At 32.7% G+C, this 19,391-nt stretch overlaps 1 protein-coding gene across 2 annotated transcripts in view; it reads right to left on the reverse strand.

The window, feature by feature from the left end:
• JAK2 (Janus kinase 2) overlaps window positions 1-19,391 on the reverse strand; it is a 144,542-nt gene that overhangs the window by 47,867 nt on the left and 77,284 nt on the right. The window contains exons 6-7 of one of the 2 annotated variants that reach the window (XM_003762130.4): window positions 9,690-10,011; window positions 8,717-8,836 (exon numbers count right to left, since the gene is read on the reverse strand). In XM_003762130.4, coding sequence (XP_003762178.1) covers window positions 8,717-8,836; window positions 9,690-10,011 — 442 coding nt within the window. Of the gene's footprint in view, window positions 1-8,716; window positions 8,837-9,689; window positions 10,012-19,391 lie in introns of those variants that run through there. The other variant, XM_023497913.2, reaches the window with a different exon arrangement.

Raw genomic sequence — 19,391 nt, forward strand, 5'->3', positions numbered from 1 at the left:
GAGAAGTAGGAGAGGCCTCATTTCTTGATGGAATTGTTTTATCCTCAACCTTGTAAAGAAAATGAAGAAAATTTTTGATAAGGTACTTTGTGAGCCTGAATGAAGTGAATGATATGGGATGGGGTCCTCAGAAGTACAAAAATATCATCTAATATTAAAAATGAGATTTTAAAATAATTCTAGTTGTGATTATTTTCAGCCAAAATACTACAAATAAATACCCACATATTTTTATTATTTGATTTCATTGTTAATAAAATGAATATTCAAGTATCTTTAAGAGAGATACACAATCTGTATTAGAAGAAATTCCTTCACCTCATTAAATAATGTTTGATGAACTAGTGGGGACTCTGACTTACTGTGAACTGACTGAAATTGGATTAATTTGAAAATACACAAAAATACTCATGGGTGAGTTCTAGAACTCAGATTAACTTTACAAGTAAGGAGTAAGTAGTCTTGCAGTAGGCTGATAGGAGACCTACAAGTAAGTGAAGTAGAGCCCCTCCCTCCTTTCAGAACCTGGTTATTGAAAGATAATGAAATACCTATAAAGAAAGAACAGCTTTCTAGCTTCCAGACATATTTTCTCCAGAGCACTAGGAAGAATGAAAATATAATTAGACATATTCAAATACCTACTGCTAGATGATCTTTAAGGATTTTTTCAGCTATGATGGTTTTTCAATTCTAAAAGTTACTGTTTGATGGCATATCCTTTAAACAATAGTATGCAAATACAGTAGTCTCTGTACGACCTCCTTTCTCTTGCTTGGAACAAATGGCAAAGGAGGAAGGATATGTTTTCTTCCTTTTTTTTTAAAAAAATGTTTATATATATTTTTTCAAATTACATGCAGAAACAATTTTGAACTTTCATTTTTTAAAATTTTAAGCTCCAAATTTTCTCCCTCTCTTCCTCTCCTCTCCCTGTAAACTCAACCAATTAGATACAGATTGCAGATGTGCAGTCATACAAAACATATTTCCATATTGCAAACGAAAATACAAACCAAAAAAAAAAAAAAAAAAAAAGAAAAAGGAAATATAAGAAGTATGCTTCGATTTGCATTTAGATTCCATCAATTTTTTTCTCTAGAGATGGATAACAACTTTTCATCATAAGCACTTCACAATTGTCTTGGATCATTACATCACTGAGAATAGCTTAAATCATTCACAGTTTTGATTATCAAACAATACTATTCTGCATAATGTTCTCCTGGTTTGTTCACTCCACTTTGCAATAGTTCATATAAGTTTCAGGTTTTTATAAAAGAATCCTACTCATCATTTTTTATAGCATAATAATGTTCCATCACAATTATATACCATAACTTGTTCAGCCATTTCCCAACTGATGGACATCCCTTCAATTTCTAGGTTTTTTTTTGCCACCACATGCTAGAAATAGTTTTGTACAAATGAGTTATTTTTCTCTTTAAAAAAAAATTCTCTTTGGGCTGATTCCAAGGATATACACAATTTTAAAGCGCTTTGAGTTTAGATCCAGAATGGTTGGATCAGTTCACAATTATACCAACAGTGTATTAGTGTTTCAATTTTTTCCATATTTCCTCCAAAATTTGTTATTTTTTTATCTTCTGTCATATAAGCCAATCTGATAGGTGTGAGGTAGTACCTCAGATTTGTTTTAATTTGCATGTCTCTAATCAAGTGTTTCTGAAGAAAGAAATAGCAAGAAAATCTTTGCCAAGACAACTCCAAATAGTATCATAGAGAGTTGCACACAACTAAAACAACTCGATAACAACAAAACAAATAATTTAGAGCATTTTTCATATGACTATACATAGCTTTGATTTCTTCTTCTGAAAACTGTTTATATCCAAAACTCCAAATGCTATCACAAAGAGTTGCACACAACTTATTACTTATATCCCAGAGATCTTAAAGGAAGGAAAGATACCCACATGTATAAAAATGTTTGTGGCAGCCCTTTTTGAGGTGGCTAGAAACTGGAAAATGAATGGATGCTCAAATTGTGGTACATGAATATTATGGAATATTATTGTTCTGTAAGAAATGACCAACAGGATGATTTCAGAGAGGACTGGAGATGTAATGGGCTGAGGTTTGAGTTGATGCACTGAGGTCCCAAGCATGTGAGGCTAAATAGTAATTAGACCATAGTCTATTAATATATATATATATATATTAATATATATGTTTGGAGAAAGAATGGCTCCCACCCACTCTCTCTGCAAGTCCTGATGTAAATAAAAAGCTATAATAATAATATAAAAAAATAATAATATAAAAAGCTATAATAATAATAAAAAACAGTTGCACACAACTAAAGCAATAGCAAAACGATAGCAAAACAAATGATTTAGAGCATTTTGATGACTATAGATAGCTTTGATTTCTTCTTCTGTTTGTTCTTTCACCATTTATCGAGTGAGAAATGACTCATAATCTTATAAATCTGATAGTACTCTATATATTTGAGAAATGAGACCTTTTCAGAAAAATTCATAAATTCCCCCTTCATCCCAGTTTTCTGCTTTTCTTCTAATCCTAGAGTCTGCACTAGCTTTGTTTGTGCAGAAACTTTTTCATTTAATGTAATCAAAATTATACATTTTACATCCTGTAATACTTCTGTTATATTCCATAAATTCTTTCCTTATTCATAAATCTGACAGATGAAGTATTCATGCTCCTCTAATTTGCTCATGTGTTACCCTTTATGCCTAACTCATGGACTCATTTTGAACGTATCTTAGCATATGGTGTGAGATTTTGGCATATACCTAGTTTCTACCAGCTTTCTAATTTTTCCAGCCATTTCTGTCAAATAGTGAGTTCTTGAGGGACATGCTTTCTCTAATTACAACGACTCTTTGCTGATAACTATGTTTTTTCTCTTCTCCCATATTTTAAAAATATAATTCATTTCATCTTTTTTCTCTTCCTTTTAAGTTTCCATTTTTAGTATATTAAAGTCGCTTGATGTAAATAATTTATGAACAACTACATATATATGGGGGTAAATGCTTATCAAAGGGTACATGATCAAAATTATTTTGGAGAATACTGGCCTAATGGTCTGGAATAATCTTCAAAATTTAAGATTGTAGGACTGAATAAGACATGGACAAATGAAACACAATGAAAAGCAATAGTTCCTTCATTTCTTTTTTGGATAAAAGTATGATTAAGCTTTTCATTGTGCCTTCCAAAGGACTTTAAAAGGAGAAAAAAAAATTACAGTGTTTTTACCAAGTTTGGAGAAAGTAGTCAAAATGAAATGAAACATATCTGTTCAAAACAGTCTTGTAAGCTCAGAGAACAGAAAATAGCAAATACCTACAAATAAACTCAATTGTATTCAGAGGAAGAAAAGAACTAAAAAGTAATTCTCACAAAGAAAAGGAACTTTAAACCACTTGTGGTTGCTGCCAAATTGGATATACATATTCGTCTCAATCTAGCCTTTTCAAATTTAGAGAAAGAGTGGGTAAAATGTATGCTTTTCAAAAGGAAAACATTTATTTAAGAGGAATCAATTAAATGTTATGAAATTCTTTTTTATTTTTAAAAGCTGTAGCTATTTCGCTCAGGAAGGAAGAGATGCATTAATTGTAGGACTACAATCTTCTGCCATTTGAACATGACCTACCACTGATTTCACAGGAAAGTGTTAAAAAAAAGAAATGAAATTCTACAGATCAGTAATGAGAGGGAAACCACCTACTGTAGCACATGATTAAATCATCTGATTGTTTTGTTGTCTTTCTAAAAAATTCAGAGAGTCAATGATGGCTATGTAGTTATATCCACAAAATATTTCCAAATTTTGCATGCAAATGAAATTTGCCTCCAATTATAAATTATATGCAATTATTTCATAGAATCATAGAATTTTAGAGTAAAAAAATCTTTTAACTTCCTTCAGCTTCAGATGCCACTTTTTCATGAAGCTTACCTTTATATTCCTTAATTGGGAGAAAGGAGAATACAGAAAAGAATGAGACATGATCGCTTTTCACAAAGAGCTTATAATAGAAAAAGATACTGAAGCAAAAGAATATAACTTGCATAGTGTCTGAAAAATTTTAGTTGAGACTTAGGAAAGGGCAGGAAGAGGTTTTATCTTATACTAAGGAAATACTTATGTACCTGTTATATTCCCATAGAACAATATGAGTTTTCTGATGGCAGGGATCATTTCCTTTTGTCTTTGTGTCTCAGTGCCCTGTACATTGTAAGTCCTTATAAATAGCTGTTGAATTTAGTTGAATTGTAAGGTGCTTTTGAAAACCATCATGCTAAATCCCGTAATTTTGAGAAATCCAGAGATACTTAATGTCATTATGACTAATAATTGGCATTTACATAGTAGTTTAGGGTTTACAAAGGGATCCCCAAATTCTGAATGCCAGCTATGCCAACCATAACCCATACAAGTTCAAGCAAGTCCCCTCAACTCACTGAGCTTCAGTTCCTCAACTCAAATGATTTTCCCATGCATCTCATTCATTTCTAGAAACTTGCTGAGTTTTGAGAAATTCTTTCAGAACAGTAGTCTCCACATCTTTTTTTTTTAAATTTAAATCCTTATCAGAAAAAATTAGAATTTGCACTGCTGACGGCTATATATTTATTTAAACTACATATGTGGATTGTAGCAGTTATATACATTGTAAGACAAACAAGATTCTGAACATTCTAATGAAATAAACAATACTAATGTATTTTATTTATTAGTGATAAATAAAATTTTTGTATTCACTTAGAACAATGTAATTGAACATGTGAAATAATCACTAAGACCCCAAACCTTCCCATTCTAAAAACCCTATAATGTTATATTACACAAATAATTTCTAGTAGGGTCATGGACTAGAAAATCTCTCTCTTCTCACTTAATTTCTTTTTTGTTCTAAGATTTTGTAGATACATGTAAGGTATATTCATATTTTTCAATGACCTTTCCTATCATAAGGTCTTTGTAGAGAGATGCCATGTCTCAGTCTTCTCTGTATTCCCTTTTCTCCCAATCACAGAGGCAAATATGCCAAATGAAGAAATATACAGAATTTAATCAAGAAATTTTTTGGTGGGGAGGGAAGAGAAGGAGAAGAGCTTAAAAGGAAATAGATATAACCAGTAGATAAATGCAACAAGTTTTAAGTATTAATATAATTAATTTCAACTTCCTTATTTCTGGGGGAAGCTAGGTGGCACAGTGGGCTTGGAACTAGGAAGACTCATTTTTTTGAGTTCAAATCAGCTTCAGACACTTACTAGTTATGTGATCCTAAGTAAATAATTTAAACTTGTTTGCTTTACTTCCTCATTCATAAAATGAGTTGGAAAAGGAAATGGCAAAGGACTCTAGTATCTTTACAAGGAAAACCCAAATGGAGTCACAAAAGTCAAATGAAGTAATAACTGAAATAAGTAAACAAAAAAATTCTGGAATTAAAGTAAGCCCTTTCTCATGCTTCTGATAAGATCAACACAAAGCACTATTTACAGATTAAAACATTAAGATGAATCATTAAAAAAACCAAACAAACCTTAAGCTCCCTGAAGTGAAAAAATCCCCACCCCATCATTTAGCAAAAGGTACTACCCAGAAATTAATCAACTGAACCGAATTGCTACTATATCAAAATAATAATAAAAATTAACTATAAGTTAATATTTATAGCACTTCCTCTGTCAAGCATTATGCTAAGTGTTTCATTATTATCTCATTTGACTCATAAAAAACCCATATTTCAGAGAAGAAAACTGAGGTAAACAAAATTAAGTGACTTTCCCAGGGTCACCTAGCTAGTAAGTATTAGAGACTAAAACTAAACTTAAGTCTTCCTGACTTCAGGTTGGATGCTCTAACAAGGTACCCTATTGAGCTTCCCCACAAAGCAGCTCCTTGTTTAGGACTTTCTAGTCATCTGGATTTATGTCATTTATACAGACACTCCCTCTACTGGCATAGTTTTTCCTACCTTCAGTACAAATGAAAGTCAGCCATGCCTTCTCATCTTTTGTGATTCTTGTCTAAAATTTCTCACAGAAGATATACCTAATGTGTTAGGGACCTTCCTCCAAGTATTCTTGCATGTTGAGGTACTGTTGTTCTTGTGGTTACACATCTGCTATTCCTAGCTTTTACCATGTGATCAGCTCGTAACTTTTCTAATCACACATTTCCATGATAACATATCTCTTATGCCACTTACTGTATATAGATATCCACTAGAAATAAATGGTGGCCTGCTTTTCCCCCAGCATGCATTTTGAGCAGATCAGTTGAATAAAAAGGAGATAAATATGCAGCTTGGTACATTGGAAAGTTTGCGGGGCTTAGAGTTTGGAAGTTCTATGTTCAGATACAACATCTGACATTCTAGAAAGCAGTAATGAATTATGCAAATAATGTGACTAAAGTATTCTCTGACCCAGAGATGACATTTCTAGGAAAAACCCCTGTCATTGATTTAAAAAAAAGAAAGGAAAAAAAAGATTATACACTAAAATATTTATAATAGCACTTTTTGTGGTAGCAAAGAGATGAAACCAAAATGGGTGCTCACTGTTTAGAGAACAGCTAATCAAACTGTGGTATATACAGAAAAAAAAAAGATAAACTAAATGATGCAAAAAGATGAAGCTTGGTTTCAAAGAAGAGATATAAAAATATAATCTTTAAGCTATTCCCTTCCAGGCAAGGGAGTTTATCTGTATGGAACATCAAATATAATGTTAACATTAGTTTTTTTTTCCCCCAATGTTATTTTGGTTTTGTTGATGATCATTTTCATAAAATATGGCTTATCCTCTATGGGCAAGAGTATACTCTTATCATTTTATCTAAGAAAAGAGAAAGGATACTATTATTAGATGTAATTGCTGACTTTTATATAGCAATTTATGGCTTGCAAACAGCTTTACAAATATTATCCCAGCCTATTTTCAAAACATTGGGAGGTAGTTTTCACTTTCAGATGAGGAAAAGTCAGGCAAACAGAGGTTAAGTGACTTATCCAGGATTCTAGAGCCAATAAGTATCTGAATTCATATTTGGACTCGGCTCTTTCTGACTCTAGATCCATTGTTCTATTCACTGAGCCACCTAGCAGCCTCACTCCTAATCTGATAAATGTTATTTAAGTATTCATCATGTATGATTAAATCTAGTTTTAAAAGATGATCATTTTCATTAATGAACATTTATAAAGCAGCTATCATGTGTAGTGTTAGATAGTGGACATACAAAGCAGCATCTCTAATTCTATTGTCCTAAGGAATAATACAATCTAGTTTCAGTGAGTCAGTAAATATAATGTGCAAAAAAACCAAACAATAACACAAAGAACCATATTCTAAGTGTCAGAGGGATTATCCAGTTTCTTATAGGGATTTAGTGATAATTTTAAAATATAGCTATATAAGGAATTCAGAGGAGGCAGCAATCAAAAATTAAAACAGAAGGGGAAAGCATTTTAGGCAGCAAGAAAAATAAGAATTTGGTTGGAGCACTGGGTTCATAAAGAGAAGCAGTGGAAAACAAAGATAAACTGGATGATTCTGAAAAAAGGGAATGACAAAGCAATGTTTTGGGAAGATAAAGCTGGCACTTTAAGAGAGACTGAAACCCTGGATTATGGTGTTTCTCAACAATAAAAATGTAAAGGACAAGGACAAATTTAAAAGATATCACCTTCTTTTTGTACAGCAAAATAACGGTTTGGTCATATATACTTATTGTGTATCTAATTTATATTTTAATATATTTAACATCTACTGGTCATCCTGCCATCTGGGAGAGGGGATGGGGGTAAGAGGTAAAAAATTGGAACAAGAGGTTTGGCAATTGTTAATGCTGTAAAGTTACCCATACATATAACCTGTAAATAAAAGGCTATTAAATTAAAAAAAATAAAATAAAAGATATCACCAATAATCAATTAGTATTTAGTAACTGACTGAATATAAAGAAGAATGAAGAAGGGAATGAAAAATGGCAGCACTATTGATAAAAACAAAGACATGTCTAAGGTAAGTTCCCCTTCAAAGTCGTCGAGCCTGAAGTTCAAGACATTCAGATGGAGCTATCTGAAGATTTAGGATAAAAGCAGAAAACATGTCAGATTCAGTATTAATGATACATAACCGTAGCAACCTTATTAAAGACTAAATGTAATATTAATATTGCTCTATGAGAATACTATGTACCGCTCTACTCCTGAATGATCATTCTGTGCATAAGCCAGGAAAAAAAAAAGTGCCATAGGTCACAAAAACCACAGGTGAGAAGGTTTAAGAGATCAATGTTGTTAGGTTCTCCTGGCATGGTAAAGATCTGGCATATTCATGTCAAACAAATGAAACATTACTACTTTATTATATTTATATACACTTTAAAAAAACAGTATCAGAAGTTCATAGTTTCACATATGATCCTTTTTTCTCTTCTTTGTATATTAAAAGGCCTATTTTTTTCCTAGTACCAAGATAGATATCACAGAAGTTGTCTGCCCTTTGTGTTCATATAACATATGAAATGGTTTTTAAAAAAAATATTTCCATAAAGTATTACTGAATTGGATCTTAAACTAGACCACAAATCTATTATTTCAAAAAAGCCTCAAATGCTTACTTTGGGGATTGTTTTTAGATTAAGTGAATCAATTACACAAGTAACAAATAATTGTAAATTATCAAATAAACTTACCAAATTTTTGCTATCCTGCTTATGGATAGTCACCACTCTGTTCTCATTTGAACCTTCTTGATTTGCTTGCTTAATGCTGACATCAATAATATCAGGAAAGTCACAGTACATCTGTAAATCCTGCAGTTAATATTGAGTAATATTTTAAAAATTAAATGAACTTTATTGAGCTAGTTCAAAAATAGAACTTAAGTGATTAAATTCTCAACTTTCATTTTTATTACATAGAAAATATTAAATGAAATAACCTCAATATTCATTGAAATATTTTCTCTATCCTTCAAAATTACAATGGACTTTCTTGTTTGAGGAGAAAAAACACATTTCTAACTTTATTGTGCTAGAAATACAACATTCTGAATGCAAGTCACAACAATGGGTAAAATCAATAGGTATCATTAGATAGTTGGAAATTTAACTCTCAAAGCATTAATGTAAGAAATTAAAGTATTATCTCCTTTCTAATGCCTTATAATCCTCTAATAGCAAACAACAGTCAGAATGTGAACTAAGAATTTCCAAGGAAGACTAATTTATTGCTTCTAAATGTTAAGCAAGTCTTTACTATAAAACCAATTAAAAATAAAAATTGTCTGGTTTCATTTACTCTTTTTCTCTACTCTATTTTATTTAGCTCTCTTCCCTTCTGGCATCAATAAGGAAAAATGAAAGAGAGACAAAGAAAGCAACTTTTGAATTTAAGGTTTTAATCAATCCTAATACAATTAGTTTTTTCTCAAAATAATCATAACAAAGTTATTATAGCAAATATGTACTTTGAAATACATGACTAATTAAAAACCATTCCATAACAATGAAAAAACAAAACTACAGAAACAGATCCTCCATTGGAACCTCAATGGAAGTTTATCAGAGCAAGAAATGCAGAAGCCTAAAATATCAGAATTACTTTTTTTTCCATTGTTATTTGATATAAAATAATAAAGAATGAGAACATATCATTAAGGATTACCTGTTCTGTCAGGGTCTCACTGTCTTTATGTTTCCCTCGTGACCATTGAATTCCACCGTTTCCAGTTATTATAATGGTTGCAAAAATCTCCTCACCTGAAGGACCTCTGCCAGGTTCTTTTACTTCAAATTGCTCTGAGTAGAAGGCAGACTGAAGAGTTTCCAGATTTATAAGATATTTAAGTTTCAAGATTCTGGCAGTAGCTTTGCATTGGCTGAACTGCTGAATAAATCTGCGGAATCTGTACCTTATTCGCTTTCGTGTCAAAATATGATAATCTTGGATCTTTGCTCGAACACATTTTGGTAAGAAGGTCTTGTAGCTAGTGACACAAGAAAATAAAAAATTTTAATTAGGGCTTGTAAGTCTAAATTGAAATAGAATCACCAACTACACTACACTCAAGACAATGCACATGTGAATGTGCAAATAACAATTTAGGTTTAAGATAATCTCTTATCTAAAGAGCAAGCTATCTTTTTCTACCTTGTGGTTTTTCTAAATAAAAACAGAGTACAAAGAAGGGACTGTGTTAAGAGGACACGACTGATTTAAAAAGTTTTGTCTGTAAGGACATAAAATTGGATGAATGGCAATTCCAGAAAAAATTATAATGATAACATTCAATACACATTTCCCCATTCACAGCAACAAAACACATACAACTCTTGTTTTAATTTTTTGCTGTTCCCAAAAAATGTTAAAGAATGATTAAGAGGCAAATTAATTTTCACTGAAAAGGATGAACAACAGAAACATTCATTGTGAAGTTATATGAAAGAAAATGAATGCTTAAAAAGTCATTTAACAAATGATATAATGAACAACCATCACATTCCTTCTCCTGATCCTCAAAGTCTCATAGTTATATTGGTTACCAAGGGGTTTGCTTAATCTACAAAAAGGGAAATGAAGAGTTGATATAAGGGGACTTTGAAAATTTATCTGGATCACGATGCAATAAAAAAAAGCTACATTGAACAAAAAGTTAGGGGTAAATAGACCAAAAAGTAATTGAAAACTAAATAATCTCATCCTAAAGAATGATTGGATGAAACAGCAAATCATAGACACAATAATTTCACCCAAGTGAATGACAACAATGAGACAACATACCAAAATTTGTGGGATGTAGCCAAAGCAGTAATAAGGGGAAAATTTTACATCTTTAGAGGCTTACTTGAATAAAATAGAGAAAGAGAAGATCAATGAATTGGGCTTGCAACTTAAAAAGCTAGAAAAAGACCAAATTAAAAATCTCCAATAAAACACTAAACTTGAAATTCTAAAATTAAAAGGAGAAACTGATAAAATTGAAAGTAAAAAACTATTGAATTAATAAATAAAACTGAGTTAGTTTTATGAAAATACCAATAAAATAGATAAATCTTTGGTAAATCTGATTAGAAAAAGGAAAGAAGAAAATCAAATTGTTAGTCTTAAAAATGAAAAGGGAGAACTTTTCACCAATGAAAAGGAAATTAGAGCAATAATTAGGAGTTACTTTGCTCAACTTTATGCCAATAAATTCGATAACCTAAGTGAAATGGATGACTACCTTAAAAAAATATAAGCTTCCCAGATTAACAGAGGAGGAAGTAAATTGTTTTAATAGTCCCATTTTAGAAAAAGAAATAGAATAAACTATTAAATCAACTTCCTAAGAAAAAATTCCCAGGACGAGATGGATTTACATGTGAATTCTACCAAACATTTAAAGAACAATTAACTCCAATGTTATATAAACTATTTGAAAAAATAGGGAATGAAGGACTCCTACCAAATTCCTTTTATGACACAGACATGATACTGATACATAACCCAAGTAGGTTGAAAACAAAAAAAGGAAATTATAGACCAATATCTCTAATGAATATAGATGCTAAAATCTTAAATATAATATTAGCAAAAAGATTACAGAAAATCACCCCCAGGATAATACACTATGACCAAGTAGGATTTATAGCAGGAATGCAAGGCTGATTCAATATTAGGAAAACTATTAGCATAATTGATTATATCAATAACCAAATTAACAAAAATCATATGATCATCTCAATAGACACAGAAAAAGCATTTGATAAAACCCAACATCCATTCCTATTAAAAACACTTGAGAGTATAGGAATGGACTTTTCCTTTAAATTATCAGTAGCAACTATTTTAAACCATCAGTAAGCATCATATGTAATGGGAATAAACTCGAACCATTCCCAGTAAGATCAGGAGTGAAACAAGGTTGCCCACTATCACTATTACTATTCAATATTGTATTAGAAATGCTAGCTTCGGCAATAAGAGTTGAGAAAGAGATTAAAGGAATTAGAGTAGGTAATGAAGAAACCAAATTATCACTCTTTGCAGATGATATGATGGTATACTTAGAGAACCCCAGAGATTCTACTAAAAACCTATTAGAAATAATCCACACCCTTTAGCAAAGTTGCAGGATACAAAATAAACCTATATAAGTCATTAGCATTCTTATATATCACTAACAAAATCCAACAGTTAGAGTTACAAAGAGAAATTCCATTTAAAGTAACTGTCAATAATATAAGATATTTGGGAATCTATCTGCCAAGGGAAAGCCAGGAACTATATGAGCAAAACTACAAAACACTTTCCACACAAAGTCAGATCTAACCAATTGGAAAAATATTAAGTGCTCTTGGATAGGGCGAGCAAATATAATAAAGATGACAATACTACCTAAACTAATCTATTTATTTAATGCTATACCAATCAGACTCCCAAAAAAACTATTTTAATGACCTAGAAAAAATAACATCAAAATTCATTTAGAAGAACTAAAGGTCAAGACTTTTAAGGGAACTAATGAAAAAAAAAAAATCAAATGAAGGTGGCCTAGTTGTACCAGGTCTAAAACTATATTATAAAGCAGCAATTACCAAAACCATTTGGTATTGGCTAAGAAATAAACTAGTTGATCAGTGGAATAGATTAGGTTCAAAGGACAAAAGAGTCAATAACTTTAATTCTAATCCAAAGACCCCAGCTTTGGGGATAAGAATTCACTGTTTGACAAAAACTGCTGGGAAAATTGTAAATTAGTATGGCAGAAACTAGACATTGACCCACACTTAACACCATACACCAAGATAAATTTAAAATGGGTTCATGACCTAGGCATAAAGAATGAGATTATAAATAAATTAGAAGAATTTAGGATAGTTTACCTCTCAGACCTATGGAGGAGGAAGGAATTTGTGACCAAAGAAGAGCTAGAAATCATAATTGATCCCAAAATAGAAAATTTTGATTATATCAAATTGAAAAGCTTTTGTACAAACAAAACTAATGCAGACAAGATTAGAAGGAGAACAATAAACTGGGAAAACATTTTTACAGTCAAAGGTTCTGATAAAGGCCACATTTCCAAAATATATAGAGAATTGACTCTAATTTATAAGAAATCAAGCCATTCTCCAATTGATAAATGGTCAAAGAATATGAACAATTTTCAGATGAAGAAATTGAAACTATTTCTAGTCATATGAAAAGATTCTCCAAGTCACTATTAATCAGAGAAATGCATATTAAGACAACTCTAAGATACCACTACACACCTCTCAGATTGGCTAGAATGACAGGAAAACATGCTGAATGTTGGAGGGGATGTGGGAAAACTAGGACACTGATACATTTGTTGGTGGAATTATGAATACATCCAGCCATTCTGGAGAGCTGGAACTATGCTCAAAAAGTTATCAAACTGTGCATATCCTTTGATCCAGCAGTGTCTCTACTGGGCTTATATCCCAAAGAGATCTTAAAGAAGGGAAAGGGACCTGTATGTGTAAGAATGTTTGTGGCAGCCCTCTTTGTAGTGGCTAGAAACTAGAAACTGAGTGGATGCCCATCAATTGGAGAATGGCTGAGTAAATTGTGGTATATGAGTATTATGGATTATTATTGTTCTGAAAGAAATGAGCAGCAGGATGATTTCAGAAAGGCCTGGAGAGACTTAACATGAACTGATGCTGAGTGAAATGAGCAGGACCAGGAGATCATTATATACTTCAACAATACTATGTGATGATCAACTCTGATGGACGTGGCTCTCTTCAACAATGAGATGAACCAAATCATTTTCATTTGTTCAATAATGAAGAGAACTGGCTACACCGAGCAAAAGAAATCTGGAAAATGAGTGTGAACCACTATATAGCATTTCCAATCCCTCTGTTTTTGTCCGCTTCCAGTTTTGATTTCCTTCACTGATTAATTGTACATTATTTCAAAGTCTGATTCTTCTTGTGCAGCAAAATAACTGTATGGATATGTATACATATATTGCATTTAACATATACTTTAACATATTTAATACTGGTCTTGTTATTGGTCTACCTGCCATCTGGGGGAGGGGGTGGGAGGAAGGAGAGGAAAATTTGGAACAAAAGGTTTTGCAATTGTCAATGCTGAAAAATTACCCATGCATATATCTTGTAAATAAAAAGCTATAATTAAAAAGAAAAGAAAAGAACATTTATCTGGAAAAAAAGAGGCTAAAATGGTAAATTAATTTATAAAAATGTATCATGGCTCAGAGTCGGAAAGGAAAGCCAGATCACTTTGGGAATGTTATAGTAATGCTATGGCCTATTAAGATAGAAAAGTGTCTTAATGATATTCTTAAAGCCAGTTTTGCCAATATGGACATTTCTCTTCTAAAGCTTTGTCTCAAAGTGTAAAGTATATAATGTACAAGCACAAACACCACAGTATTATGGGATAAATGCAAAGACCCCAGCTTTTGTGGTAAAGACAAAAATTATAATGAATATGCTGGAAATTAGGTATAAACAAACATATCAAACCATACACAAAGATAAACTCCAAATGGTCGATTTAGACATAAAAGGTAACCTCATAAAGAAATTAGAGGGTCAAGAAAGAAAGTATCTTTTAGATTGCTAGATAGGGAAAGATTTCATTTATGACCAATTAAAGGATAGAAAGGACAAAAGATGAAATTGTCAAATTTGATTACATAAAATTTAAAACTTTGTGCACAGACAAATCAAGTGTAGTTAAAATTAGGAGAGAAAATAAAACTGGTAAATTATATTCAGACTAATTTTTTTCTGATAGATGATTCAGTTCTAAGATATATAAAGATCTATTTCAAATTTATAATAAGAGTTATTTCTCAGAAGACAAATGGTCAAAGGATAGAAAAACATTCAGTTTTCAAAGGAAGCAATCAAAGTTATTAACAACCATATAAAAATATTCCAAATTATTAATAATTAGAGAAATATAAATTAAAGTAACAGAAGTTTTGCCTTATACCTTTAGACTGTAAACAACGATTAAACAAAATGATAATTCCTGGAATGGCTTCAGGAAAACAGGCCCACTAATATTGTTGGTGGAAATGTGAACTGATCAACTTTTATCTATATTAGCTCCAAAATAATATAATATCAACTATAGCATAATTCTTCACTCTCCACTCTCAGAACAATGCCAATGATTGTAGATGTCAGAAAGTCCCAGCATATCCCCAATTATGTAGCTCACCCCTATACCCTTCTCTAGTTATCTTCCCCCTCCACTTTTCCCTCAAAATCTTCTTCAGACTATGTTTCCCCACTCCCCCAGTTGCTAATTGCCCCCAGGCAGTTCCAATCTGCCCCCTACCAAGGTAGGATAAGTAGATTTTTCAACCACCAAATTTCCCAAGCCATACCCATCACAGGACCCCATCTCCTTAAACAGACCATTTCTCCTCACCCAAAGGAACATTTATCTGTGGAACTCACTCCTATCAACTTATCATTCTCACCTATCACCAAAGTAAGGCTTCTTTCATTTCCCCTCTTCCTTCCCCCCCCCCCCCCCCAGGCAATTGGGTTAACTGACTTGTCCAGGGTTATACTGTAATGTTCTAGTTTGGTTTTCTGAAGGTCTTAGAGCAGCCTTTGTTTCAGTTGAGTAATCACCAGGATAATAGCCAGGTGTTACAGTCCAAATCCTTTATTATCTCCTTCACAAATCTAGTTCCTTGCCTGGGGCCTGGGTCAGCTTTCTGGAAAGCCTTTCAGACTGGCCTTGGTCTCAGTGGGAGAAGTAGGAGGATAAGCCAATTACCAGGAGGCTGATAAAGATGGGATGAATCTGCCTCTTGAGTCCCTTCCGAGTCTGTGACTGGCTCTCTCTGAGCCCTTCTGAGTCTGTCTCTGGCTCTGACTCTGATTGAGTTTGTTGCAGCTTTATATAATATGCTCTATTTTGAGTATAAACCAATCACTATGGAACCATTATTTGTTATAAGATTAAATCAATCATACTGAACTTAAGAGAACTATTAATCACCAGGCTAAACTAGATAACCATTGTCTCATCAATTCCACTGAGTTAGCACCTTGTAAGAATCCTTGTTTCAAGTTCAGAGTTGTGGCCCATAACATCACACAGCCAGGAAGTGTTAAGTGTCGAGACCAGATTTCAATTCAGGTCTTCCTGACTTCAGGGCTGGTGCTCTATCCACTCACCACCTTGCTGCCTCAATTTCCTCTCTTTTTCAATCCTTTCCCCTATTCCTAATCTATTCCTTTGTATATTTTTCTCTTTCTGAGATCACAGGAGTGACATTTTCCTCATTGTTAGTCCTTGATATGACTCTAGCACAATTCTCTCTCCCTCTCATGTACTGTCCCACACTGTAATGTATCACAAAAGCAAAAATAATGACTCAGCTGTACACAAGAGTATTGCCAAGACCTATCCAGAACATTCTTAGCCTGCTACTTTATTGTTACCTCCACTGGACTTTATCCCATCTTCTTGTGTACATTTAGAGAGAAGTTTCTTATTGGTCACTCTGCTGTCAATCTGTTGCTAATGTCCTTGGGCTGCTGAATTTATTCATTCTTCCCACATTTCTGTTGCTTGGAATGTTCAAGGAACAAATAATTTCTTCAGTTTTGGTTTTCTTTCTAAAAATATGTTTCAAATGTTTCTTGGTTACTAAATATCCACTTTTCCCCCCCCCATTTATGGTTACATTTGGATTTGTAGGATAGGTTGTCTTAAGTAGAATCCTGAGCTCCACTGTTCTTCAGAACATATTATTCTACTCCTTCCCACATATTCTGGTGAGTGCCAATCTTGTATTATTCAAATTTCTTTTACTTTGCATTTGAAGGTTCTCTTTCATCACTTGCAGAATTTATTGTTTCTGAACAGAATTGTTAAATTTAACATCATGTGAGCTAGCATTTGCATAGCGATCTGTGAATTCCTTCAACTGGTATTTTGTACTGTCAGTCCAAAAGTTTGAAGCAGTTCTCTTCAATTATTTCTTACATTGTCTTGTTAAAGTTTTTTGTCCTCTCATGTTCTTGTGAGAACTTTATAATCCTTAGGTTATCTCCACTTATTTTGAGATCAGTTCATTTGGTTGCAATGAGCATATTTTCTTTTAATATTAGTGTTTTTTGCTTCACTTCGGTATTGTCCATCATATCTACATATGATATTAACAATTAAATTGTTCTTTCTTTTGTTTCTTTAGTGTGATTTGTCATCAAAGGTTCTAATTTTTCTATTTTGCTCATTGTTTTTGTTGTACAGTATGTAAAATCAGCTCTAATGATTCTCATTTCTTTTTCAAAACACATAGAAACGGCATGGTATGATTCCAAGTTCTCATATTCCATAGGGACTTGTGTCTCAATAAGTATTGGATTATTTTCCTTTGTTTTGCAGTATTTATTCAAATGCCTAACCTTGCTTACTAAATCTGGAAGGCATATTTCCTTCTGTTTTTAATGTTTTCCTTGTTGATTTATCTATTTTTGGTCAAGGTCTTTGAGTTTTCTGGTCTTAAAAATCTTTGTTAATTTGTCTTCCCCATCCACCCAGATTTCCCCCATTTACTTTCTGACACTGCCCCCTCTAAAGGTGGTTTCCTTTGGGGCTAAATCTTTAAGAATCTTACCATTCTCCCACACTGTTCACCGGTTTAAGTGTCTGCCCCAGCTGATTTTTGAGTAGTCAAAACTGGCCCCAGCTATATGTTGTGCTCTTCTTGTCAGGCTTGGTGGAACACTGCATAATTCCTTCTTCTTCCCTCAACACACACATGGGTATCCTTTCCTGACTCTTGCAACCCAAGAAAATTTTGTAGCTTGTAACAGAAGTCTCCATGGCAATGGAAAGAGAGAGAAAGAGGATCAGGCAAGTAGATTTTGTTGCAAGCTCTCACTCATATTTGGGGTCCTTGGGTCTGCTTGGCCTTGCTGCCAGTAGCACAGATGGTGAGAGGAGTAGTACAGACTGAATTCAGGCTTAGTGAACATTCATTAATGGGTTTTTAGTCTAGCTAAAAAACAAAACAAAACCTTTTTATGGATTCCAGATATCCTAGATCACAGAGATAGTAGAAACCGCATTTTCTCTGGCACAAAATTTAGTTGTAGAGAGGTTTGAGAGGTCACAGAGAGCAAAGAAAATTTCTAGTCCTCCATCTACGACCTCTTGTACTATCTCTACCTCCACTTCTGAATTTTCTCCACTCCATTCCTTTCTTCTCTTTCCAAGCCAATAGTTCTGTCATGCTCTCTGTCCTTGTTACCTTACAACTCTCTCAAAAATCACATTCACACTCAGAGACAAATTACTGACCAATGTTTACCCCATTTCTAGAGTAATTGCCTTTTAAAAGATATCAAAACCATAAACTTTTAGACAAATTAAGCCCTGGTGGATTTTTTTTTTTAAAAGAAAAAGAACATTTCTAACCTTCCCAAACCAAAGATATACAAAGGCCTAAGAACAAAATGGATGAATGCAAAAACATAGTAGAAAGATGCTACTGAAGGAAAAGCAGTTACTAAGTCAAATATTCAAGGAATAACATGAACTTTATTCAAGTTTGTATATGTCGATTTTTATATACTTTTAACAGTTGACAAATATAACTGGAGTGGCATTTCAGTTTATTTTGGTCTCTGAACTTGAAAGAAGAAAGTCACATAAATAAAAATAGGATTAGGGTTTCAATAATCATTCATTCATTTACACCTTGGATTTCAGTAAACAGCTTGCTTCAAAGCGAATTTATATAAACTATATCATATAGGCCATTTAAAATTTCATTTTGAGAAATTCTCTCTTCATATTAATCCTGGCTTGATAGAAAAATGAAGCTACTCTGCTATGAACTGATTAACAACTTTCCACTGAGCACATAAAATGCTCTGAAGTTTGTTTGTTATTTCAATAATCAAATAAAGATTTATTCACTAAAGAACTGTTTCCATTTGAGGTAACATTAATTTCTTTTTTTTTTAAATAAGGTTTTGATTTTCATAACATATACATAGTTTTTTTCTTTATTATTTTTTATTATAGCTTTTTATTTACAATACATATGCATGAGTAATTTTTCAACATCGCCACTTGCAAAACCTTATGTTCCAAATTTTCCCCTCTTTCCCCCTCCCCTTTCCCCTAGATTGCAGGTAGTCCAATACATGTTAAATATGTTAAAATATGTGTTAAATCCAATATATATGTACATATTTATACAGTTATCTTGCTGCACAAGAAAAACTGGATCTAGAAAGAAAGAAAAAACCTGAGAAAGAAAACAAAAATGCAAGCAAACAATAACAGAAAGAGTGAAAATGCTATGTTGTGGACCACACTCATTTCCTCTTCATTAGATGA

The sequence above is a fragment of the Sarcophilus harrisii genome, chromosome 1 (assembly GCF_902635505.1).
Source record: "Sarcophilus harrisii chromosome 1, mSarHar1.11, whole genome shotgun sequence".
Classification (NCBI taxonomy): domain Eukaryota; kingdom Metazoa; phylum Chordata; class Mammalia; order Dasyuromorphia; family Dasyuridae; genus Sarcophilus; species Sarcophilus harrisii.